Source organism: Schistocerca serialis, chromosome 2, assembly GCF_023864345.2.
Source record: "Schistocerca serialis cubense isolate TAMUIC-IGC-003099 chromosome 2, iqSchSeri2.2, whole genome shotgun sequence".
NCBI classification, from domain to species: domain Eukaryota; kingdom Metazoa; phylum Arthropoda; class Insecta; order Orthoptera; family Acrididae; genus Schistocerca; species Schistocerca serialis.
In genome coordinates this window covers 313,353,056-313,379,704 of record NC_064639.1, presented here as the reverse complement: position 1 = coordinate 313,379,704, position 26,649 = coordinate 313,353,056, and the positions used below count along the sequence as shown (strand labels likewise).

The 26,649-nt window shown below is 43.1% G+C and overlaps 2 protein-coding genes across 3 annotated transcripts in view; one reads left to right on the top strand and one right to left on the bottom strand.

The window, feature by feature from the left end:
- LOC126457105 (long-chain-fatty-acid--CoA ligase 4) overlaps nucleotides 1-11,521 on the bottom strand; it is a 284,484-nt gene extending 272,963 nt beyond the window's left edge. For both annotated transcript variants that reach the window (XM_050093146.1, XM_050093150.1), the window contains exon 1: nucleotides 11,324-11,521. The gene's annotated coding sequence lies outside the window, so the exon portion shown is untranslated. The remainder of the gene's footprint in view (nucleotides 1-11,323) is intronic.
- Nucleotides 11,522-11,720: 199 nt separating this feature from the next.
- Nucleotides 11,721-26,649, top strand: part of LOC126457106 (methylosome subunit pICln) — an 81,471-nt gene continuing 66,542 nt past the window's right edge. The window contains exon 1 of the mRNA XM_050093152.1: nucleotides 11,721-12,075. Coding sequence (XP_049949109.1) covers nucleotides 11,957-12,075 — 119 coding nt within the window. The 5' untranslated portion in view covers nucleotides 11,721-11,956. The remainder of the gene's footprint in view (nucleotides 12,076-26,649) is intronic.

Genomic DNA, 26,649 nt, shown 5'->3' with positions numbered 1-26,649 from the left:
CTTGAAGCAAGCTCGTAACAGATTTTGCAAAATCGGGACAAAATTGGGTCTTGTCGGGATGTCGGTACAAGAAGGTCAAATGGTTCAAATGGCTCTGAGCACTATGGTACTCAACTTCTGAGGTCATCACTCCCCTAGAACTTAGAACTACTTAAACCTAACTAACCTAGGGACATCACACACATCCATGCCCGAGGCAGGATTCGAACCTGCGACCGCAGTGATCTCGCGGTTCCAGACCGTACGCTCGCCACTCCGGCCGGCCAAGAAGGTCCATAACAGTGCCGTCCCGATATAATGGGGCGGATGGCAACCCTAATGTTCATATTTTAGCTTTTTCTTGCATTGTCGGACAACTGAAAGGCAAGCATTTATCTCGATGTTGGGTAAACAAAAAACAAATCCTGTATTCTTCCAACTTTTTCAAAGTCGGATGTTTTCAGCGTTTTTCTGCGAAGATTTTCCACAGCTTGCTCTAAAAATTTAGGCTTCACCCATTCCGAAACGGTGGAAACACCATCACTGTAATTAGGTGCAACATTTTTTAGTAAACTTTCTTGTTCAGCTTCTTTGATAGTAACTATATTATCAGCGAAAATAATCGCAACACATTCTGGCTTAGTCGCCATGGAACAAAAACACAAACACAAAGGAAGTAAACAAACACTTGAATGCACAGTTGTAGACAGTGTAGCCAGCCATATTTATAGACTGGTGAGTCGGTGGCTGGGGAAGCAACTCAAGCTCGGACCCCCACCTCCCCTCACTAGCTATGCTCACAACGCTCACGTCCTCGAATTATTTCCATGCAGTACAATCTTAATTCCTAGTTTATCGATTTTCGGAGGCTTTTCGGGTAACGCAAGTTTCGGCTGACCCGAGTTCGGTTAAGCAAGGCTTTACTGCGTATGTTAAAAATCCTACTGCATATCGACGTCACTGACATGGGTCTGTAATTCGTCGGATTACTCCTATTTCCTTCCTTGAGTATGGGCGTGATGGGTGCAATTTTCCAGGATTCTAGCACGCAGCTGAAGAAGCAAGGAATGATGTACATTTACGAATCTTCGCAACTCAGTTCGACTCGATATAACGCCAGGTTAGAGCCACTGTCGCTGCCAGACCTTGGCAGATCTATGCACTAAATTTCGCATCCTGCATACCTTAAGATCATGTATTCTTCCTACTATGCTTCAAAATGGCTCTGAGCGCTATGAGACTTAACTTCTGAGGTCATCAATCCCCTAGAACTTAGAACTACTTAAACCTAACTAACCTAAGGACATCACACACATCCATGCCCGAGGCAGGATTCGAACCTGCGACCGTAGCGGTCGCGCGGTTCCAGACTGTAGCGCCTAGAACCGCTCGGCCAACCCGGCCGGCTATTCCTACTATGCCCCATAACAATAATAAGTAAAGTTTCGTTATTTGCTACCCTTTCTGGTGTTACAATTTAATGGCTAGAAGTGCGCACATAGTAAACAGTAACGGCAATATGACAATCCGTTGGGGTACCCCCGATATTACCTTCCGATGTATCTTTCCACACTACACTGATAGGCCCAAGTCTCTTCACCTCTGTATTTCTCTCCAGTTCCTTACTGAATTAACACGATAAAGGGATCAGCCATTTTACTCTCCGGTACAACTCCTGCACTTTTAGCTGAATTGCAGGAGGATGTACTGTGGGACTGCGGGAGCCCGGATGGTGTGGCGGACGTCTGCACTGCGCTGTGGATGTAGACGGTCAGCTGTCCGACGCGGGTGCCGGTGATAACAATGCATGTGCACGTACGCGTCACTGTAATTCAGATGACAACGGGCGCACGGATTCGTGCCTGCACCACTGCATCAGCCGTTGCTGAACACACGACGAAACGCAGAACACACTGCGGTTGATGGTGCATCGATGTCAGCAAGCCCACCTGGAACCGTTGGCATGAGACTGGTCTATGAGCAAATGCGCAACTTAAGGAGCTTCAAATCATACCATCATCATGTAGCCCACTACTAATAATGAATAAGCAACTGGAACAATATAGTACATGAAATGTATAATGGAATGACGGCAATGAAAATCTGTGCCAGACCGCGACTCGAACCCGGATTTCCCGCTTATCCCGAGCGGTGTTCTTACCTTTAGACTATCCGAGCACGCTTCGTGATCAGACCCGATCTTCCATATGTCGTCAACCATGTGTCCACAACCTGCACTCGTGCATCCACTATGTCTATTCCCGTACAGGGGGATATTTTAATTGAGAGTCACTTGCCCGGTGGCGGCGGGTGAAAACGATATTGCAATACCTGTGTTCTTCAGACACGTATTCACAACATTTCATGCATCTCACAATGGCTGCACTCTTTGAGGTTTCGGCTGTAATAGCCGCAGCGCCTGTTCTTTCAGAAATGCATGTATGCCCGGAGGAACACTGGATCATACTTCTGAACAAATGCAGTGCAATATCGTACTGGATTATACTGAAAAACTGTATTAAGCAGATTCTGCCCTAGCGTCAATGATGGTTGCGCGAGTGCAGTGCTCCCGAAGACATTAACTCCTACCGAAAAGTATCGATCAGCGACAACTGGATTCCATCAGGTTCAGTAATTATTGTGCAGTAATGCGTTACCCAGTAATATTGACCGCCTGAGATTTGTATTGACAGTTTGCCCAATATACTGAAGGGGACTGCAAAGTTCTATACATATTGACGCCAGTTCAATATACGAGAGTGAGTCAAATGAAAACCTTAAATTTGTAATAACAAATCGAAATTTCGCGCCGTTATTATGTAAGTTAGTAAGCGTGCTACAAACAGCGTGCAGAATGGCCTGTAGGTGGCAGCATAGTGCAGATACACACATACCGTCGCAGTATCAGTATAAAGATGGCCATCCCACTTGCGGCGTGCACCAGGGAAGAACAGCGTTCTGTTATTCGGTTTTTGCGTAGTGAAGATGTGAAACCTATTGGAATTCATCGACGAATGAAGGTTCAGTACGGTGACGATGCATGTTTGTCACAGCAGCAAGTCTACGAATGGAGTAGGAAGTTCGCAAATGGTGTGACTTTAGTGGAAGATGTTCCTCGTCCAGGTCAGGCACAACGAGTTGTGACTCCATAGAACATTGCAGCAGTAGAAGCCATAGTGAAGGAAAACCGCCGAGTGACACTGAATGACATTGCAGCATGTTTACAGATTAGTCATGGGTCAGCACACCACATTGTGCACGATGTGTTCCAATTTCACGAAGTGTCTGCAAGATGGGTGCGACGACAGCTGACTCCTGAATTGAGAGAACGATGTGTTGATGCTTGTGAAGAACTTCTTCGGCTCTTTGAACGAGAAGGTGATGGCTTCCTTGCAAGAATCGTTACTGGGGACGAAACGTGATTTCACTTCCACCAACCGGAAACGAAGAGAGCGAGCAAGGAATGGCGTCATTCCTCATCACCAAGTGATTTCCGTAGCTTTGGACCACTCAAAGACGCAAGCGGAGGAAAGAGGTTCCATTCTGTTGAAGAGGTACGCCACACGGTGCATGAGTGGTTGTGCGGACTACCAAAAGAATTTTTTTTCTAAAGGAATTTATGCACTTTGTAAGCGCTGGAGGACTTGCAATGAGCGTGGGGGAAATTATGTTGAAAATTGATACATCTGTGTACCACTTCTGCACAATAAATATTATTTAAAAAAATATTTAAGGTTTTTATTTGACTCACCCTCGTACTTATTTTACCGAGTAAGGATGATTTCGGCAATACACGTATATTCCTGTCGAGACCGAAACAAATTAGATTTGCTCCGAACGACTTCCCGTAAAGAATTGAAGATCTCTAGGTTCCATGCATCGTTTACTGCCGACGCTATACTGTGGACAAAACTGTATTGTAAACTCTAAGGAAAAAAGGACACATCGCCAGGGAATAATCCGAATGGGTCGGAAATCAGTGTATCTGACTTGCACGTACAGACAAACTAATGGTGAAAAATCGGATGATTTATTTAAGAGATTGAGCTTCACAAATTCAATAACGCGTTGGTCTACCTATGGCCCTTGAGGTGCACGTCGACTAGCAAGTAAATTTCCGCAAATCGCCTGCAGAAGCAATTTCTGCAAGTTCTTTGATCTGGAAACACCCTCAGCAAGTCTACTTCCGCAAGTTCCGTCTACTTGCAGAAGTAACTTCCGCAAATTAGTGGAAACAGTTTTTTGCATCTTGCTGCAAGTATTTGATCAACTTGCCAGTTCGCTGGAAGTTTATCTCAAACTTGCATAAGTTTTGTGTGGCCAATGCCGGTAGGATAATGTCGGTGTCAAAAAGGAGAATAGCACAAAGACCGACGAAAGGAAGCAAATGTGCCATGTGAACCCATAAACATCCACTGAAGGAAAAACACATCAAGAAGGAGTTGCGCGACATAAATGAAAGTTGGTAGGCATGTTTCTACGTATGAAAAATTAAGTCTATTCAAATTTCGCGCAAGTCGCGTAAGAGTGGCGCTAGTAGGATGCAAATCAAGTTTGTTTTGAAAACGCTGTAACGGTCGTGAGCGTTAGTTACCTTTGCGCATGGACGTGGTGAGTGTGCCTTTAAAGACAACGCCTCACTGAGCTTGAACGAGGTTTTGTAGTAGGGCTATGAGAAGCTACATGTTCCTTCTGCGATATTGCAGAAACAATTGGCAGGAACGTAACCACTGCACATAACTGCTGGCAGTGGACGTCACTGGAACGTAAAGGTCGCACGATGACAAGCTCCAGACGGCCACGTGCACTACGGAGAGGGCAGACCACTTGTGTTCGGCTTGGGGCTCTGGCGCATCATACTGCATCTGCAGCAGCAACCTGAGTTGGCACCACAATGACACAGTCAGCTGTTACAAATCCGTTACTTCAAGAACAGCTCCGAGCTAGAGGCCTTTTTTTGTTATGGTTTTAGGGCGCAAAACTGCTACGGTCATTAGCGCCCGGTCTGTGACTTACGAAAAGGTAAAAAAACGAAACTGGAAACCAGCAGCAATGGGAGCGAAACTCAAAAAAAGTGGGGAAACCAAAAACAGAAGGAAAGCTTAAAAAACCACTATAGAAGGGGAGTTGTTTGTCCCCAAAAAAGAGCTTCAAATGAATGACGTCATCTCACTGGCACTAATGAACTCGAGAACGCGATCGGCTGAGCGCGTGTCATCTGCTAAAATGGGAGATATATCAGTCGACATAGCTGTAGACGGACGCATAGCGGAGTAAAATAGGGGCACTCAAGTAAAAGGTGTCTCACCGTCCACAGTTGAGAGCAGTGGGGACAGAGTGGGGGTGGATCGCCGCGTAAAAGATGTCGATGGCTAAAAAGACAGTGCCCTAAGGTTTTCAGAAATTATGGATAAAAGTCAGACAGTGCCCTATCCGGAGTCTAGTTAAAATTACCTCCTCCCGACGACGAGTTCGGGAGGAAGAGGTCCAAGCACAGCGAAGAGCTTTCACGTCCCGCAATTTATTATTGGGAAGTGTCGACCAATGTGCGTGCCATAAAAGAGCAACACGACGACATAAAACACTCCGTAGATCGGCGAAGGGAATCATGCGAATAGCTGGCTGAAGAAGAGAGACTGCAGCTTTGGTCGCTATGTCGGCCGCCTCATTTCCATAGATACCAACATGTCCTGGGATCCAGAGGAACGCCACAGAGACGCCTCCCAAGTGGAGCAAGTGGAGGCAGTCCTGAATCCGGTGGACCAGAGGGTGGACAGGGTACAGAGCTTGGAGACTGAGTAGAGAGCTGAGCGAATCTGAGCAGATAACATACTGTATCCGCTGATGGCGACGGATGTATTGGACAGCCTGGAGAACAGCGTAAAGCTCCGCAGTATAAACCGAACACTGGCCGGGAAGCCGAAATCGATTGGGGGTGTCGCCAACAATATAGGCACTCCCAACACCAAACGATGTTTCTGAACCATCGGTGTAAATAAATGTGGCATCCTTCATTTGTGCGCATAGAGCAGCAAATGCCCGACGATAAACAAGAGAAGGGGTACCATCCTTGGGAAACTGACAAAGGTCACGGAGCAGGCAGGTCCAGGTCCGGGGCCGGAGCCAAGGCGGTGCTGTACCCCAAGTTGTCAAGAAAGTCTTAGGAAAGTGGAAGAAAAGAGAATGGAGCAGTTGACGGAAGCGGACTCCCGGTGGTAGTAGGGAAGAAGGGCAGCCTGCATACCCTAAATCCAAGGAGGCGTCGAAAAAAATGTCATGGGCCGGATTAGCAGGCATGGAAGACAGATGGCTGCATAAAGACTCAGTAGGACAGCTCGCCGATTGGACAGCAGAGGTTCAGCAGTCTTAGCATAAAGGCTTTCCACAGGGCTGGTGTAAAAAGCTCCAGACACTAAACGTAATCCACGGTGGTGGATAGAGTCAAGACGCCGAAGAATAGACGGACGAGCAGAGGAGTAAACTATGCTTCCATAGTCCAATTTCGAGCGCACTAAGGCGCTATAGAGGCGGAGGAGGAGCACTCGGTCCGCTCCCTAGGAGGTGCCATTCAGGACACGGAGGGTCTAAAATCTAAAGTGTTGTCATCACATTAACTCACACTCGAGCACAAACTACTTTCAAACAGCCACTGAGCCAGAGGCCCTGTATCGTGCGTGCACTCCACTGATCCCAAACCAGCATTTCCAACTTCAGCGGCGTCTAGCAAGAGCTCATTAGAGGGCAGGATGGAGGTCTGTTGTGTTTTCTGATGAAATCTGTTTCTGCCTCAGTGCCACTGATGGCCATGTGTCGGTTAGGGGGAGACCAGGTAAGCGTCTGCAACAAAACTGGACTTACACCTGGAGTTACGGTATGGGGAGCGATTTCGTATGACAGCAAGAGCACTCTCGTGGTTATCCCATGCACCCTGACTGCAAATTTGTACGTCAATCTGGTGATTCGATCTGTTGTACTGCCATTCATGAACAGCATTCCAGAAAGTGTTTTCCAGCAGGATAACGCTCGCCCACATACCGCTGTTGTAACCCAATATTTTCTACAGTGCGTCGCCGTGTTGCCCTGGCCAGCTCGATCACCAGATCTGTCTTCAATAGAGCACATATAGGACATCGTCGGAGGAAATCTCTAGCGTCATCCACAACAGTATTGTCCGTTCCTGTATTGACCGACCAAGTGCAACAGGCATGTAACTCCATCCGGCAAACTGTACAACACAACGTTTGCATTCAACAATGTGCCAGTTACATCGGTTATTACATGTACAACTTTGCTTCCGCCGTTTTTTCTCCAGCATTTGACGCTTTAATGAAACAAATTGGTTATACATGTATCATTCAAAGTGTTTTCCATCGCTGGAAACTACTTTCTCCCATCTTTCGGGCAGTGTACGAATCCCGCGTCAAAAATTGTTCATCTTTTGAAGCGATCCATGAATCGATCCAATTTGTGACTTCTTCATGAGATCGGAATTGTTGGTCAGCCAGGCCATGCGCGCCATTGATGTAAACGTGATAGAGGGAGTAATGTCTGGAGAATACGGCGGGCGGGGTAGGATTTCCCATTTTAACGTTTCCTAGTACGTTTTGACCTCTTTTGCAACTTGGGTTCGAACGTTATCGTGCTGCAAAATCACTTTATAGTGCCTCTCCATGTATTGCGGCCATTCGTCTTTTAATGCTCTGCTCAAACGCATTAATTGCGTTCGGTAACGAATACCTGTGATTGTTTCACTTCATCGTCATCGTACACGACGCCGAGCTGGTCCCACCAAATGCAGAGCACGATCTTGGAGCCGTGAATATTCGGTTTGGCCGTCGACGTGGAAACATGGCCAGGATGTCCCTATGATTTTTTGCGTTTAGGGTTATCCTAATGAACCCATTTTTTGTCCCTGGTCACAATGCGATGCAGAAATCCCTTCCGTTTTTGCCTCTGAAGCAACTGCTCACAAACTCACAAACGCCGTTCAATGTATCTTGATTTCAGCTCACACGGGACCCAAGTTTCTTCTTTCTGAATCATGCCCACAGCCTTGAGACGTTTTGAAATGGCTTGCTGTGTCACTCCCACTAATCGTCCAATTTTTCTTGAGTTTGACGCGAGTCTTCACTCAGCAATGTCTCCAATTCTGCATCTTCGAAAACATTCTCTCTTCCATCACTATGCCAGTCAATGACGTTAAAATCACCGTTCTTGAATCGTTGAAACCACTCACGACACGTTCTTTCGCTAATAGCGTCCTTACCATACGTACTTGAGAGCATTCGATGAGACTCCGCCGAATCGACTAATGTTTGAATGACCGAGGTCCAAGCTAACTTCGTGATGTCTGCAATCTTGTTTCTTTCGACCGCTACTTACCGTTGTCGCCACCTATCGGCAAACGGCGGAAGCAAAGTTGTACACCTTGTAAATGTACCAGCATTTCACATTTGCAATGGCTTATCTCACGCTTATGGTAACCTGTGATCTTGCAATGTCAGTCACTTAGATACGTAACCTAGGCAAGCATTTCCGAAATTTCACTACTCTACATTAACTATTGTTCGGTACTTTGATTTTTTCCGTCGGCCTATATACTTGGTCACCGTCAGCCAAGAAACTGCCAAAACATTAACCGATTGGTTTTTTTCTGGCAGTAGAATGGCAGTAGAGCCGTCTTTGCACTTGAGTTGATTTTTAATCTTGGCGTAAACAAAAATGCATTATGTTCATGATAAATAATGTTTGCAAAAATCGAAGAGTAATTAAAAGGCGATTTTCTTTGTGATCTAGCTTGCCGATTTCTTTGTGGTCTACATTGCGGCTTTTTTGTATCCTTTTCTTGAATGCATTATGGCAGTCATAAAAGTAATAAATACTGTTTGCAAAAGTCGAAGAATAATTGAATGATGGTCTCTTGGTAATTTTTGTATCCTGGTTATTTTATTGTACAATAGACAGAAGATATTCGAAAATTGCATACGACATTCTCAATGTTTTTGATCTGAGCGAAGGCCTCTAATTTTAATCCATTCAGTAGTGTTTCCTGATAAATATGTACATCTCTGTGTCCATTTATTCACCCATATATCTCTTTTTTAACATTTTTTGTCACAGTTTTTCTTCAATAATAATAATAATAATAGTAATGCAACAAGGATGGAGACTGCTGTAGTTTTTATTAGCACGACACTGTAAACAATCACTTGCCAATCTCACGACGAGTCTCTAGTGGAAACACTTTTTCAAGTACTTGAAGCAAGTTGCTGAAATTAACTTGTGCTAGCGACTTACAGAAGTAAACTTGCGCAAGTTTTTGTTCTGTAATCACCTCGTCAAGTGCTTGCTTAAGTTACTTGCTATTGGACAAGCGCTGTTAGCAAGCAGTTACTCGGCTTCGCACTGACTGATAGAAATTTTGGATGTCCTGAGGGGCATCATACCAAATTCTGTCCAATTGGCGCGTTTGGAACGTCAAAATCCCAAGATGGTTGGAGGGCACTTCCCACAATGTTCTAAACGTTCTCAACTGGTAGAGAACGGGCGCGGCGACTTTGCCAAGGTAGGGGATTTGGCAAGCACGAAGACAAGTAGTGGAAACTCTCGTTGTATATGGGCGGGCATTATCTTGCTGAAAGGTAAGCCCCGGAGGGCTTACCATGAAGGGTAACAAAACGGGGCGTAGAATAATATCGACGTGCCGCTGTGATATAAGGGTGCCGCGGATGACAACCAAAGAGGCCCTGCTATGAATAGAAATGTCGGCAGGTAACTGTAAAAGATATCAGCTTTTAGAGTACTGTTGTCTGAGTAAAATGGGGTGTAAATTATTTGTTTATATTACTATAAATCGTGTGATGTAAGTTACCTGGTCTTTTTTATGTCGGTGCAAACTTTCGTTTAGCAGTGAAAAGTAAACTGCATCTAGCATGGTATGTCCTCTATATACATGTGCCAGTAATCGGGATTCGACGTTCCGTCGACAAGATCATTAGAAATGGATCACAAGGTCGGGTGAAGTAAGGATAAGGACGGAAATCAGAAGTGTGCTTTTCAAACAAGCCATGACTTTGTCTTCAGCGATTTTAGGAAACCTAAATCCAACACAATCAAAGACCTGTATGGGTATGGAAGGTGTTTCAACGATTACCTCGTTGGTGATAAAAGCGTTCCACGGCCGCCACTATAAGTAAACTCATTTACTATCACTGAAAATGGAAAATATATAAGCAAGAAAACTAATCGGGGTTATAGTAATTTTATTTGTAAACGTTCAGTGAAGATTTGGCTTTCCGTGAGGCAGGCTGCATTTGTAGATAGCGTGTAAGATACACGCCCAGTTCTTTATAATGTGTTGTGCACTAATTATCTCAATGAGCATGAATCGTAACAGATTTATAGATAACTTTATTTCCCCTTCCCTTGACTCTTAAAAACCGACTCGGGTTGGTTATTTAACACATACAAAAGTTAAAAAATGTTATTGTAAGTGTTAAACCAGTTTCCCGTTGTCGCTTTCATAGCGACTAGAACACGTGACTTCTTCCCGAGTATTTATAAACAAGTTACATGTCAACTATCTGTGGTCCTCTATTTCAGTCATTTAAGAAAATAAAGACTATGTACAAATACTATTTTTGTATTTATACTCTGTATACTGCGAAATGTTCAAAACTAAGCAGTTAACCAGTATATGGATACAACAATTTTCAGAATTTTATACACAATCAAGAATCTACTTAGCGTATTTTTCGCATTTAGGTTTCCATTACTAAAATTAATGTATCTCAATACATGCTGCTTGTACATCTAAAATTCTTTTCGTAGATTATTAAAAAAATCACATTTAAGCAGCAAATTGTACAATAATTCCCGTGACGTGTGTTCAAAATTTACGGTAGTTTCTGCGTTGACTGATTCATGGACCATGCTTTGGCGATACGTCACACAACAACGCATCTGTCACGCACTGCATGCAATACACAAAACGGCCGGCAGTGCCTACAGTTGCTTCCCTCTAGTACTAGCTATTAATTATTTCTCCGATATACAGTGGTTGGATTCCTTTAGATACACAGTAACATTTCTTCCGCTTTATATACGTGAATTTACAGCAACTAAATCTGGTGATGCTCCCGCATATGTATACAATCACAAGCTACTCCAAAGATATAAGACGCTATCAAGTATGAACTGCAATGACATCTCATCCAAGCTACGGCTTGATGTCATACCGGTTTTTACCTCATACTCTAACCTAAGCAATCCATGTGTTAATACAATATGTAACAAAACCAGACTAATGAGCAATAATAAGCAATTAAAATACGACTTTACTTACCACGATAAGCAACTAAGTAAACGTTTTGTTGCAACGTCTTCCCCGCGCTGATGTCACACACGCAAAGCACAAAGTGTGCTCACAACACAGCTACGGATCTGTCGTATTTTGGAACTTTCAAGTCAACCAATCGCGCGCCCGCTTTCCAGCCCCTGGCAGTGGCGTGATTACTGACGTAGTGTGTGTAGACACACGCTAGTCGATCAATGAATCCAAGTATCCACTGCGCAGATGCGGGTTTCCGCGAGGATATTCTCACTATCATCGAGCAGTTAGAAACATCAACTTATGATGCACGGACACAAAATCATAATGACCGCTAAGTGCCGTCAAAACTGCCGGTTAATAACATGTTTCACAGTATACAAAATACGTGTATGCTACTGCCCACTCGTAACATTTTGTTATTTGTTTGATACCAATTCTAGCAACATAACAAAGCCAAAATGTAGCCTTCCTGCGTGTGTTACAGACACATTCCATGATGCGTATGTTGGTACAAGTGACAGCTGCTCTTAAATTCAGCACGCGGGAGGCGTTGTAAGCTGAAAGTGTTTTGTGTACATGTATTAGTGTTTTGTTTATGAATGTTCGGACTGATCTGCAATTGTGTGTAATTTTGAAACTCTGGAAATGGTTGTGTTAAGTAATTTTCCACCTCCTACGGAAGGCATAAGACACCAACAGCCCGCCACTGTCGCACACGTTAACAACAGAGATATTGGGAAAGGCACTTTGTTTATAACGGAAAGGTGCGTTTCAACATGCTGAACTGACTTAAATTCTACAAGTGACATCAGTTACTAGAGAGTATGGCTTTTATTTCACATAGTATTTCTTGCTTCCATCCGTTGGTGTTAATGTAGGTTAAGGGCATATACAAGTTCCCAACCGGCATTTAGGATTGCAGTATGTGTTTAATTTATTATTTTATTTCTTACGCAGTGCATGTGGACGACATTGAAATAGAAATACGATAAGACTTTTATGTAGCATGAAAGAAAATTCTGTTATAATATAATTTCCTCTTTGGTCCCTTTAATGTTTTTTGTTTAAAAATGTGCACACTGTGATGTGCGAAATAGGTGCATGATATGCGATAAGTTACAATGTGATTTGATGGTAGATGTAGTTTTCAACCTGTTTCTTAGTTAATGAATAAGATCTGTCAGCTTTTGAGAAAAGTAGCCTACTTCGTATCTACGCTATACTTAATTTGTTTAGAGGGAGAAAAAAACAACAAAAAGGCATTTAATGAAAGTGATGAAATACAGTGAACCATATCATGGGTGATAACTCGATACTCCCTCGGGTAATTGGTCCAATTAGGGTGAGATACGTAGTGGTCACCGCTACTGCCCCCTCTTCCTCCTGCTTTTTTCCTAGCTTATTTGCGAGGTATTTACAGAATGAGCATCAAAATACTCGGAGACATATCCATTATCAGAGGTATGTTTTCTGAATGTAACGTGCAGTTTGTGTTTATGGCGAAAAGGATGTTATATTTATATGGCAAAATGCGTTTAAATAGTGTGTGAATGTAAACATTAGGCCAATCAATTATCGCAATGTTCATTTAGCTTTGCTGACTCGCAAGCAAATTATCGCCTTTCATTCAACCTTGACTTCAGGGTGCGCTACAAATCGGTCACTACAACCAACATTTTCCAAAGTTTAGATCTTTCCTCGATTACATCATAGGAACCATTGAAATTAATGAGAAAGGGTGATACATTATCTAGTCATATTCAGTACTGTTAATCACAGGCCATGGTAGGGTTCCTTTCTAAGTTAACGATAGCACAATAAAGAGGCACACCAACTTTGAGAATAATATCCCCCACATGTGCAATAATTTGTGAAACTAAAAAATTTACTGTGACGCAGACATACGACTTTTGTATACGGTACAGATACATGTAACTTGATGAAATAGAGGGGCGTAGCTAAATGAACATAAAATCAAAGTGATTGTGCGTAGAGTCCTGATTATTTATGCAGTTCATAGTATCCATGACATCATTGTCAGTATGATGTTAAGCTTTAATCTTCCTTCCTTCTTCCTTTGAAAGCTCCAAATCTTAAGGATAATTTGTTGATTGCTGTACAGAGTTTTTTAGTGTTAACCCCTGGAATTTTTCTCAGGATGCTCTCACCTCTTTTACTGATACTTCATCCATGGCTGTATTTAAACAGATCTTGCTCCCAAGCACCTGATGTAAGTGGAGTGGGAAGAAATCCTAATACGTAATAAACACACAATGTACTGTATGGTGCAGTTCAGTCATTGGTAGAGTATAGATGCAGATGTAGATTGATGACCATGGGGTCCTCAGCTTATGAAGTATATCTTCACTTTATGACTGTTTGACTGTTTCTTGTCATTTCAGCAGTTTCTCAATGCCGCTGGTATTAATATCACTCAGCGTTAGCTGTGGTGCCAGAATAAAACTGGACAATACTCATTGATCATCCTCTGTGACGGAACTTTAGGAAGTTCTGCTTTTGTTTTGCTACAATTTCAGTTCTTATATTATTCCAAAGAACCTGGAAATTAAAAAAAAAAAAATAAAAATATTGCCAGTAGAGTAGGTATACTGCCAGGGAGTAAAAGCATCCAAACAAACAAGAGCTTGAATATGTAGTCCTCCCTGTGAAGCTTTTGAGTTGATAACAGAAAATGTCCCTTTATGCTGAACATATTAATGAAATGTGAAAAGGGATTGTTTGATAAACTATCTGTGTTCTATATAAGCCATGGTTTGCTTGGTGGAGTTAAATCAGTGAAGTGAATGAGGAATAACACTCTGTTTTTTGAGATGTAACAGCTCAGAAGGTGACAAACTTATTGAAAGTTAAGGAACTTAAAGGGCACCCAGTCAACAGTGTGCTGCTTGAAACTTCATTCAAATGAAGATAGTGTTATAAGTTAAGATATTAATGGTAGACAATGAGAACATCGTAACTCCATCTGTCTGTGAAAACCTCGTAATTCCAGTAACTCCATTATCAAAGACAAGATTTGGAAGTGCACTGATGTCTCTAATATGTCAGTACCTAAGTTTCTAGTAGAGTGTTGCACATGTAGCACCTTTCTGCATCACACACACACATTTATTATTATTATTATTATTATTTTAAGAAATCATTTTTACTTCTCGTGTAAAATTTAGCAAAATGGAGTTATGAAGTTTATATTGCCTGTCATAGATATAATTGTTATAATTGAAGTGCAGGCCGAAGGCATCACAGAGGCTTGTGATACAATGATAAAGGTTGATTGTATGAAAGAGAGAACTGCTTTCAATACACCAGTATTACCTGGGTATCTCAAGGCAGGTTTCATTCAGGTAAGGTACTTGAATGCAAGAGATTTTCCATTCCACTGTGGGTAGTAGATGTGGTGCAACCTGTTGAAGACTTGGTCGTGCTGCTCTTGAATCGGAGACAACATGCTTATCCCTGCCATGGTGCATTAACTCCACAGGTTAGCATCCAGTCTGGAGGTGGGATGCCCTAACTTCAATGGAAAGAAGAGAGTCCAGGTAATTAAAGTTACAAAATGTGCACCATATGCTGAAGCAAAATAAATCTTCCAAGCATAACTCAAGAAAGAATTGTCTAGTTGAAATAAATTTAGCCAACTAAAGAACCCTTTCAATCATTAGATAGAGATAGTGCGTCCCAGGCTACAGCTCAGTTCCTGTCACCAAAATAGAGGAAGGCTACAGTCAGAGGTAAACTTAAGACTGTGAAATAAGAGTAAGTGCCATCTGACCAGGAAGCCTTCAATATAGGTTATGGAGATATGGACACATACGAGTTAGTAAAACACCACCTCTCACTCCTCTTTTTCTTTCACTTATAGTAACCACCATGATGAAGAGAGAAGGGTAGCAGAAACACCACTGAAAGATGATACCCAAAATCAGTGAATGATTGCAGCACACACAGACACAAACTAAAAATTGCATTACAGGCAAAACTTGTCTGTATTTGTCTACAAGATACATTCATCAAGCCCTCCGATTTCTCTTTGCTAAGGGGATACAAGCTTTGTAGGAAAGATGACAGACCCAAAACTATTCCATGAAAGCATAGGCATCCACAGGCATTTATGCCCCCCCCCCTCCCTTTGCGGAATACAGAGCTTTTACTAATTAAAATTTCTTGTACACAATTAAGTGATTTCCTGTGATTCCACTGCACCACTTATTTAGCTGGTTGTAGCATTATGTGGCTGGCTAATCTCAGTGATTCAGTGCTATAGCTTTAGCAATTGCTTTGTAACATAAAGCTTGTTTGCCAATTTTAGAGTCTTGCACTTTGCCCATCCCCAGCTAAATTTCTGTGGATGCTCACGTGTGAATGCCTGCTTGCAAAGTTTCAAGAACCAATTTTAAGTGATGATTCTAGGAATATACAATAATTCACAAAATATCACTTCCATAGGGATTGTAAAGACAAGATTACAGCACACAGAAAGTGCCCTCTGCCGTGCACTTAAGTGTTTCTGCAGAGTTGAGATGTATGTATAGATAGCCTCAGTTATGAATGGGTGATGAGTCATAAACTCAACGCCGTGCAGGGTAGCCATGTTGTCTAAGGCCGTCGGAAGTTGGTCCTCCCTCGGGCATGGGTGTCTATGTTGCCCTTAGCCTAAGTTAGTTTAAGGTAGATTAAGTAGTGTGTAAGCTTAGGGACCGATGACCTTAGCAGTTTGGTCCCATAGGTACTTACCACCATACAAACTCTTAAGACTCCTCGCCTAACACCATCATTTCACATGTAGCAAATGTGCTGTTTTTGTGTGTCCCAATGTGAACGTGTTGACAGTAAAGGTGTCGCAGGCCTCATTCAAGAACTCCTGCCACTATTTTCCTTATTGGATATGTCTGTGCACAGAATATGCTCTGAGGTCCTCCAGCAGCTGCCTCCGGTGTCAAGTTTTAAAGGATCTGCTTCTAATAAAATACTCATGCCTTCTAAATGTTAGTAAAGTGACGAATTTCAGCACTGCATTGGCATTGTTTAGCAGCATAGGCCTCACGATATTATCACCTGCCTTGGAGTGGCTGCTTTGTTCAAAATGGTAAATAAATTACATTGCAGTTTCCTTTCCCTGTTATAATCCAGGTAGCTGTGAGAAAGCAGTAACCAAACATCATCTGCAAGAATGGGTGCTTCGTAAGACTGATTGGATGCTGCAGAGTCAGCTGTCTGTGTTAGGACACAGTGACAGCATTGAGAAGTGGCGGACCACGAAAAAGTGAACAATACACCCATTTTAAAATTTGTCTCTCATTTTAGGAGACATGGGTGAAAACAGATTTTCAGTCTGAATTGAGGAAAAGGACAGTGCTGCCAAAATAAGCAGCTGTCTATCTGCATTAAATGTAGTGTCAGCATTTTAAAAGCCAGGTAGACTTTCAGTGGACGCAAAAAGATGGCATGGCCCAGGTTTCTGTTCTGTATCTTTATTTTTTTCAGCAGAAATTTGGGAATCGATGATGATTTCTGGGAGAGATGAATATCTCCATTCTCTTCTGCAATAAATAATAACATCCTAATGTCAACTCCAACTCTTAGCAAACAACCCAGGGGGGAGGGGTTGGAAGTTTCAATTTCTGCAGTTCTATATGGAGTATGTTCAGTGCTGACTTGCATACAGTTACATTACACAGATTGTTTCACAATTCTTATTGCAGGCTTCTACATGCTGTAGAGGGGGAAGTAGCAGGTAAAGTTTGGATAAGGAAGCCATTTCTGGAAATGTACTGTTTGGATATAAAATAAGTTTGAAGGCCAGATCACTTTCAAATCTCTTGCATTATGGTATGCTCACAAACTGAGAAGAGAGTGCTTTCAACAGTTCTCATGGCAAGTGCAGTATAGTGTACCATTTTCATCAGAGTACAACCATGACTTCGAGGGACTGATACAGTTGCAACTAGCAGGGCTCACTGGTGCTCCATAACATGGCACACTGTCAACTTGAAGAGTGCATCCTTTGTCATGTAGAAGAAAACCAGACGAAACATGGCCATGCCTAGGGCTCCTGTAGAGCACAGACGCCCGAGCTCTTTATCTTAACTGTATGTATACTGTGAAGTGGGATTTGCTCTTAAACTTATTTTTCACCCAAACAATACATTTCTGGACATGGATTCCTTATCAAAACTTTGTCTACTAAGTCCCCTCTGCAACCCTATGAGCCTACAATAGAAGCTGTTAATACCAGTTTGCAAGAAAACTTAGCCAAAGGTATTAGATCTGCACTATGAGGACATTGGGCTGGCGACTAGTGCCTACTGAACCAGCACGATATCCAGGGCGTGAGCTGAGGCTCATGAGCCACCGCACTGTGAGGTGGTGTCTCCTCTTCCTCAGCACGCTAGTCCATTGTGTAATGTTGTCTATCTAGCATGATTTTGGCCAAGTATGACACCATCTTATAAAGAGAATTTCTCTTTGTTCACCGGAGTAGCCCAATTTTAATCTCTCATTACTATTTCGAAAATACATGTTTAATCGACACAAATTTAAGTTCTTTTCTCAGGAGACTGTCAGTTTCACAGCTCAGATCCACCAATATCTCTCCTTTCATGGCTTTTTATTCATGCTCCTTTTTTCCATATTGAAAATTATCGTAGGAGAAACATGAACTTTTAAGAAACGTCTGGCAGGTTAAAACAGCATGCCAGAATGAGATTTGAACTTGAGACCTTTGCCTTTCAAGCTTCCTGATAAGGCTGCCTTCAAAACTCTGTGATAAGGCTGGACGTCTAATTAAATTCACCCCAGGTATGGCAGAGCTCTGTAGTCTTTTGGGCCACCAAGATAAGCAACTATCCTGGGTCTCCTCATTCACAGCTGTATATCTGCTGATGCTTCTGTTCTTGCTGAGCATCTCACAACCCTCTTTATGACTGCAGTGGCATCCTCTTCTTACCCGGCCATCTTTCGAATGCATAAAACACGAGATGAACACATCCCTCCTATCCTGTACCCCGTCAACGATTCTTTTATTGACTGGTAACTGCTTAAGTCTCTTGGCTCATCACTTGATACAGCCCAGGTCCTGATTGATTCATAATCAGGTGATCCAACATCTGAATGTTACTCAGACTCCACCTACTCAGCATCTTCAGCTGTATTTGGCTAGGTGTTTTCATTTCACAGTGGCAAGATATCATCATCCCAATCCTAAAGCCACACAGAAAATCGACATCCATCTACAGCTAACAACTGACTAGCCTCACCGGCATGCCCTGCAAACTGCTTCACAGGATGGTAGCCCAATTTTTATGCTGAGTTGTGAAATGAGGTCTTATGGGCACTATGGTAAGGTTTCTGGGAGGGAAGATCCACAACTAACCATCTGGTTATGTTCGAAATGGCAATACAACAGGGTTTTTCTAAATACCAATACCTCCTTGCAGTTGCTCCCTGCCAATTTTTATTCATCACTTTTTATTTCACTGGTTGTTTCGAGTTAGAGATGGTACATCACTCAGCTCCTCATGGATCTAAGAGAATGGCATGCTGCAAGGATTCTTGCTGAGTGCTACAGTCATCTTCATTGCAATCACTGGGCTAGTGATGTGTTGGACAACTGGTCATCCCCACGCGGTACATCACAACTTTGACATTTGGTCAGCTCTCTATCTACAGCTTCAGTTGAACACCAATTCCAGGGTGCCATCCTAAAGGCCTTGGACCCTTTCCTGTGGCATCCATTTCTCTCCTGCAAAAACAATAGTTGTGCATTTCTATCATTCTCCCACAGCCCATCCTGATCCTGACTCCTGGGCCCCCAATGCTTGTACATTGTTGTACAGTTCAGAACACTCTCTCTCACTCACACACACACACACACACACACACACACACACACACACACACACACACACACACAGATATATAGGCTATATCCCTCGAGTGGGGTTACCAGTTGGCATATACCTAGAGGCCTACTGACTGGACCCCCACATAACCTCCTTAGAATGTGCTTCATGAGTTTTCTTGCACCTTCCCCTCCTCCTGTTCTTCTTGATTAATACCCTGACCACTATTTCAAGGATCTAAAGTTTCACCTCTCAGTTCTTGAGGATTATTGGGGTGGTACCATCATTTATATTGGTGGCTGTAAAAACCATGGATAGGATGGGATATGCTTTCACATCGCCTGTCAGTCAGAAATATGTTTCTGGGAATGTGTAGAATTTTTATGGTGCAGTTGATAGCCATTAACACAGCCCTACATTTTATTAAACAGACCTTCCTCGACCATATTTTAATTTGTAGTGCCTTGTGAGCAGCCTCCAGGCTGTTTATCAGTGTTGCTCTTGTCAACCTCTGAACTTTGCTATTCACGACTTTCATTCTGACCTGAGTCGTACTGCCGCTCGGTTATTTTTCTCAGGGTTCTAAGTCATGTGGCTATCCCAGGGAATAAATTGGCTGGCTTTTTTGGCGAAAGAAATGATTACTCACTCAGTATTCGTGGTCACAATTACGGATTTGTGGGTGCAAATAGGATCTCTCCTGACTTGGACACTATCTGACAGGCTACTGTTCCCTCTATGCAGACTATGAATTGTCAGGGAGACTACTGCAGCATGGCTCTTCTGCTCGTGTTCTTCCCAGAAAGAATCCACTGTCCTATGTCGACTTCACATTGGTCGTACCAGATTAACCCATAGTTTTCTACATCAGCATGACTACTCTGCCGTTCACAAGTAAGTTCCTGGCAGATAGTTCTTCGAACCAACTTCATGCTATGTCTGTACTGTTCCACTTTCAAACAGTGTGCAAGCGCTTAAATCTCTCTGTACAAGCTCTAATTTCACTTGTTTTATTACGATGATAGTTTCTCCCTATGTAAGTGGATTCAACAAAATACACGCATTAAGAAAAGTTTTGCATCACCGGTTCCGAGAGTTCCAGAACCTGTACAGAAAATTGGAATAGAGTTCAACATAAACATCATTTCCGCCCTTTTTTATTGCTAATGAAAACCACACATTGCATGTTGTACCACCATACAGAGAGACCTTCAGAGGTGGTGGTCCAGATTGCAGTACACACTGGTACCTCTAATACCCAGTAGCACGTCTTCTTGCATTGATGCATGATTGTATTCATAGTGGCATACTAGCCACAAGTTCATCAAGGCACTGTTTTGGTCCAGATTGTCCCACTCCTCAACGGCGATTTGGTGTAGATCCCTCAGAGCGGTTGGTGGGTCACGTCCTCCATAAACAGCCCTTTTCAATCTATCCCAGGAATGTTCAATAGTGTTCATGTCTGGAGAACAGGCTGGCCACTCTAGTCGAGTGATGTTATCCTGAAGGAAGTCATTCACAAGATGGACATGATGGGGGCATTAATTATCGTCCATGAAGACAAATGCCTCGCCAATATGTTGCCAATATGGTTGCACTATCAATTGGAGGATGGCATTCACGTATCGTACAGCCATTATGGTGCCTTCCATGACCACCAGCAGCGTACGTCAGCCCCACATAATGCCACCCCAAAACAGCAGGGAACCTCCAACTTGCTGGACTCACTGGACAGTGTGTCTAAGGCATTCAGCCTGACTGAGTTGTCTACAGACACGCGTCCGACGATTGTCTGGTTGAAGGCATATGTGACACTCATCGGTGAAGAGAATGTCGTGTAAATCCTGATAGGTCCATTCGGCATGTTGTTGGGCCCATCTGTACTGCACTCCATGGTGTCGAAGTTGCAAAGATGGACCTCGCCATGGATGTCGGGAGTGAAGTTGCGTATCATGCAGCCCGTTGCCCACAGTTTGAGTCGTAATGCGACGTCCTGTGGCTGCATGAAAAGCGTCATTCAACATGGTGGCATTGCTGTCGGGATTCCTCCGAGCCATAATCCGTAGGTAGCGGTCATCCATTGCAGTAGTAGCCCTTGAGTGGCCTGAGCCGAGGCATCTCATTGACAGTTCCTGTCTCTCTGTATCTCCTCCATCTGTTTGGTTCACTCAGACACCTGGACTCTTCCCTTGTTGAGAGCCCTTCCTGACACAAAGTAACAATGTGACGCGCTCGAACCGCGGTATTGACCGTCTAGGCATGTTTGAACTACAGACAAGACAAGCTAAGTACCTCCTTCCTGGTGGAGTAACTGGAACTGATCGGCTGTCGGCCCCCTCTGTCTAATAGACACTGTTCATGCATGTTTGTTTACATTCTTGGGCAGGTTTAGTGACATCTCTGAACAGTCAAAGGGACTGTGTCTGTGATACAATATACACAGTGAACGTCTGTCTTTGAGAGTTCTGGGAACCGGGGTGATGCAAAGCTTTTTTTGACGTGTGTATTTTCACATTCAGGTGATTGAAATATAATGGAAAGATCTTGCCCTAGCGAAAAATGCTTTTCTTTTAATGAGGTGTATACAGTCTTGTTAGGAAGCCTGTTGTATCTTCTAATTGTTCTGTTAATAAAACACGGTCTGTTGTTTGCCTTCCCCACAACATTATCAATGGGATCCTTCCAGTTTGTTGTTTGTAATTGTTGTTCCACGTTATTTAGCAGTGTTGAAATCCTTTGGATTCGAGTGATTTATTGTGTAACCAAAATTTAATGGATTGCTTTTATAAACCATGTGGATGACCTCACACTTTTCATTATTTAAAGTTAATTGCCAATTTTTGAGCCATACAGATATCTTGTGTGAATCATTTTGTAATTTGTTTTGATCTTCTTCTGATTTTATTTGACGATAAGTGACACCATCATCTGAAAACAGTCTAAGAGGGCCTCTCAGATTCTCTCTCAAATTGTTTGTGTAGATTAGAAGCAGCAGAAGGGCTGTAACACTGTCTTGGGAAATGCCAGATATCATTTCTGTTTTAATCGATGACTTTTGATTAATTACTAAGAATAATCACTTTCCTGTCAATATCATGAATCCAACACACAACTGAGACACTACTCCATAGGCACACAGTTTAATTAGATGCTGCTTGTGAGGAGATACCAAAAGTCTTCTGGAAATCCAGAAATATGGAATCTATTTGCGATCGCCTGTCAGTAGTGCTCTTTACTTCATGAGAATAAAGATCTCGCATTGCTGTTGGCAACTTTCAGCTGCAAAGTACTACCAGCTGTAGGCAAAACAGTAGTCATTGCCGAGTTGTGACAACTCTGTGGCATTGCCATAGAGACATTTGCGAAATTGTGTTATGTTGTTGGTTGCAGTGAGCCTGCCAAGTTGCCATGCCATGCCCACTGCAAATGTCTGGGATCAACTTACTCCGACTTGGCTGTAGTTGTATTGCGCAAGAACAATGTCCGTGTTGACTATGTGCCAATAGTCTTTTATTCAAGGTAATTTGTAATTTGAATCCAGTATGTGTTCTAAAATCCTACTGCAAATAGAGGTCAGTGATACGGATCTGTAATATAGGGGAGTTCTATTTCCTTTCTTGTATGTTGGTGTGACCGGTGCAACTTTCCAGTCTTTAGATCACCCGACTCGAGATGACTGGGTTTTTGTGTTGTCCTCATCATTTCATTATCATTCATGAAAGTGGCGAGATTGGACTGAGTAAAGGTTGGGAATTTGTACGGGCGCTGATAACTGTGCAGTTGAGTGCCCAACAAACCAAACAAAATCATCATCATCATCATCATCATCATCAGTCTTTAGATACAGATCTTTGGTAAAGTGAGCTGTTGTATATTATTGCTAGGTCTCAAGGTATTATATCAGCATACTCTGAAAAGAATCTATCATTAAGTCAGGCCTGGAAGAAGTGCCTTTATTAAATGTTTTCATGTAACAAGCTATCCCCACATTATGCTTGTGGTGAATTGCAAACAGTAGCTCTCGCCCATGTAAAACAACCCCTATTTTGTTCTCTGCATGCTAAGCATGGTGTAGCAGCTCCACCGTTTGGGATAGGAAAAGTCAGTTTTGGTGCAATATTTCGCAGCGCACAAGTTACAGCCAGGTGCGGCCCTGTTTACAGTGAGTTACGCTCACCAGCAGTTGCGAAGTAAAATAGAGGCCACAGGGGCATAAAATCGATGGAAAAAGTACACGCAGCAGTTTGCATGGTGCAAGTCACAGGCAGAAGGAGCCCACTGGCCAACCTAAGCATTAAGAGTACGTGACACGGAGCGGCACGTTTAGCAAAAACGGAGGTGCACAGCCGCATATAAATAGGTGCCAGTTCACTAATACAGCATTCAAGCGTGGCAGCTCTCCTGGATGGCGGGACATGTCACACCACCGGCTACACACAGCAGCAGATGAGGTGCCATCATTCCAGTCCACGGCGGGTCGCTGGTTCGACCCTCTGAGGCCGATGCGGGGTCCGTAGCAGCCAGTGGTGGGCCACTCCACAGCTCACTCCCGCGGGCAGTCGTCTTGGCTCCCACCCAACATGTACTGAAAACATCCAGGCCCAGGGCCACAGATTCAGCTGCCAGATCTCGGGTGCTTGTCGCTGTGATCTTAGCCACACCAGCGAGGAAGCATGCCGCTGGGATGCCTTGCGGTTTCCCAGCGAGCAGCACTGAGGTGGCAGGGACAAAGACCGCTGAGTCGGCTGCCGGCGCATCCTGACATCGCTGTGACTTCACAGCCATACAAGGCCGTCACACAGCAGTGTGCTGTGCGGGTCACTGAGGCAGCCATTCCGTGCCAAGCCGTTTCACAGACAGTGAAGTGGTGCCCTCAGCATTGTGGGACCCGGTGACACTGACCGAGGGCAACGCGGCACTGTAGTTGGAAACAATAAATCACTTGGAAGGCTTGGACGCCTCTTAATATGGCGCCTTCTACCTCTTCCCGCTACATTTGGTGTTGCTGTTACATTTGGTGACCAAAGTTCCCACTACAATGGTCTTCCAGATTTTTTTGCCTCTAATATTGTCAGACAACTCATGGACAGTTGAACTTGTTCTCCGTTTTCTCTGTGAAAGTGGTTTTAATTTTCGGATAGTGTTTTAAATTACTTCTGGAGTGGAGGCAGGGTGGTTGTGGTTGGGCTGTCTCCTGCCGCATGTGACACTCTGCATTTCATTAGGAAAAATCACAGTGGAAAGTCCAGGTTGTCACATCAATAGTACTATGAAAAGAATAGATTACTGCTACCGTAAAAATGGCATAATGAGTTACTGATAGACGTGATGAAAAGACTGTTAAATCAAAGCCTTTGATGAAAGCCTTCTTCAGAGAAGAGATGCTCGCATATTCATAAGCACTCACGCACAAGCACAAGACCACTACTTCCAGTCCCTCTTGCCAGACTAACAGATACGCTTTGAAAGGGAGCAACAATCCAGAACGAGGTGGGGAAGGTCGTGGGGGGGGGGATTGCAAGCAAGGTGTGGGTGGGAGAAAGAGGAATTGCTGCTGCCTGGTGGAGCATGCAAGGACTAGAGTGGCAGGATAGTGCTGACAGGTGTGGCGGTGGGATGATATCGAGAGTGTTGTTAGGATAATTCCTATCTGTGCAGTTCTGAAAAGTGGGTGGTGAAGGGGAGGATCCAGATGGCCTGAGTTGTGAAGCAGCCGTTGAATCAAGTATGTTTTGTACAGCTATGTGTTATGCTACAGGGTGGTCAACTTTGTTCTTTTCCACAATTTGACAGTGGCCATCCATCCTCGTGGACAACTGGTCAGTAGTCGCACCAATATAAAAAGTTGAACAATGGTTACAGCAGAGTTGGTATATAAACATGGCTGCTTTCACAGGTGTTACTTATACTAACATAATCTATGATGCCAAAGAATTTGAGTCTCCATTGGAGTATACTGTGGACTGCAAAATAAATACTTTGACAAATTGCAGGAAATATTGCAAGGCAATATTTTGTTATGTAAATTGTATATAATCTTGTTTGTGAGTTGGAAAAAAGTAGTTTTCTGCGGAGAAATTCTGGAATCCAAATTGCGACTAACTATTTTATTTTGTGATAGGTATCTGTTTTTACAGGTGTAATGGTTTCTAATGTGGTAGAGTGTTAACAACAAGACTTGTTAATAGTTATTACCATCTCTCTTACTGCCTTGTTTTAAAGGGGTCTTACAATAGCATATCTTGGCTTGTTGGGGAATACCATATTTTACAGACCATAAGATACTCTTGAAATTTTTAAGCAATTTTTTTTAAAAAAATAACGTTTTACCATTGTTGTTATTAGATTGCAAACCCAGACTAAAATAATTCTTAGTTTATAAAACTGAACTGACGTTTAAAATCCCTGAAAGTCATTTGGCCTTTGAGTCCTCTACATGCACATTTACACTCTCTCTCTCTCTCTCTCTCTCTCTCTCTCTCTCTCTCTCTCTCTCTCTCTCTCTCTCTCTCTCTCTCTCTCTCTCTCTACAACCCCCCCCCCCCCCTCCCCCCCGCCAAGTTGTTCCCGCCAATCATGAATGTTTTTTTTTTTGGAGGACTGAAATGTCACTCAGCTGCTCTGTGTCCATGTTCTTCTGCATATGCCATTACTATCTATTTATAGTTGGCTAGCTATTAAGAAACATATTGCACTGGTAGTGATAACACAAATCATTTGCAATTAAAGTGCACAGGCACCTTAGACTGCAATAACGCATCATGGGCTAGACAGTGTTAGAAGCTTGTGAATCCTGACACTCTTATTTGTCGCATGGGTGCACTGCTGCTGCCAGTTGAATTCTATGTTGCCAGATAGAAGTCCCCGCACCATGGTACCAGAGTATGCTGTTAGAGGAGCCATAATGAAATGGCTTTGCTCATTGATAGAGTGGAGGTGTGCCGCACCAATTTGTTCTGGCTCCTCTAGTGGCACTGTTACTGTGGCTTAGAGATTTGAACATGTACCAGCGCTGCAAACGTGTACCTGCAAATAAACAAAAACCTACTTAAATAATTTTATTTAAAATGACTTTATTTGAGGTGACAATTAAAACTTTGACTTTCTTTCGTATAATGTATTCACTACCTGATCAAAATTATCTGGACACCAATATGTAATGCGGAATATACCCCTAGATGTCTGAAGAGGCAGCAGACCTGCTGGTATGAAAGGGAGTATTTTGTTGTCTGTAAAGAAGCAGTAACAATGGACTGGATTGGTCAGGAGAGCTCAGTGACTTAAAGCATTGGCTAGTCGTCAGATGTCAGTTGAGTAGCAGATCGATCAGGAACATTTCAACCCTTCTAAAGCTGCCTTAGTCAACTATTGGTGGAAACACAAAGGAACAACCACAGCAAAATAAAGATGATGCAAACCTTGTGTGCTGATGGACAACAGTAGTCGAGCATTGCAGAAGGTGGTTTTAAAAAATCACAT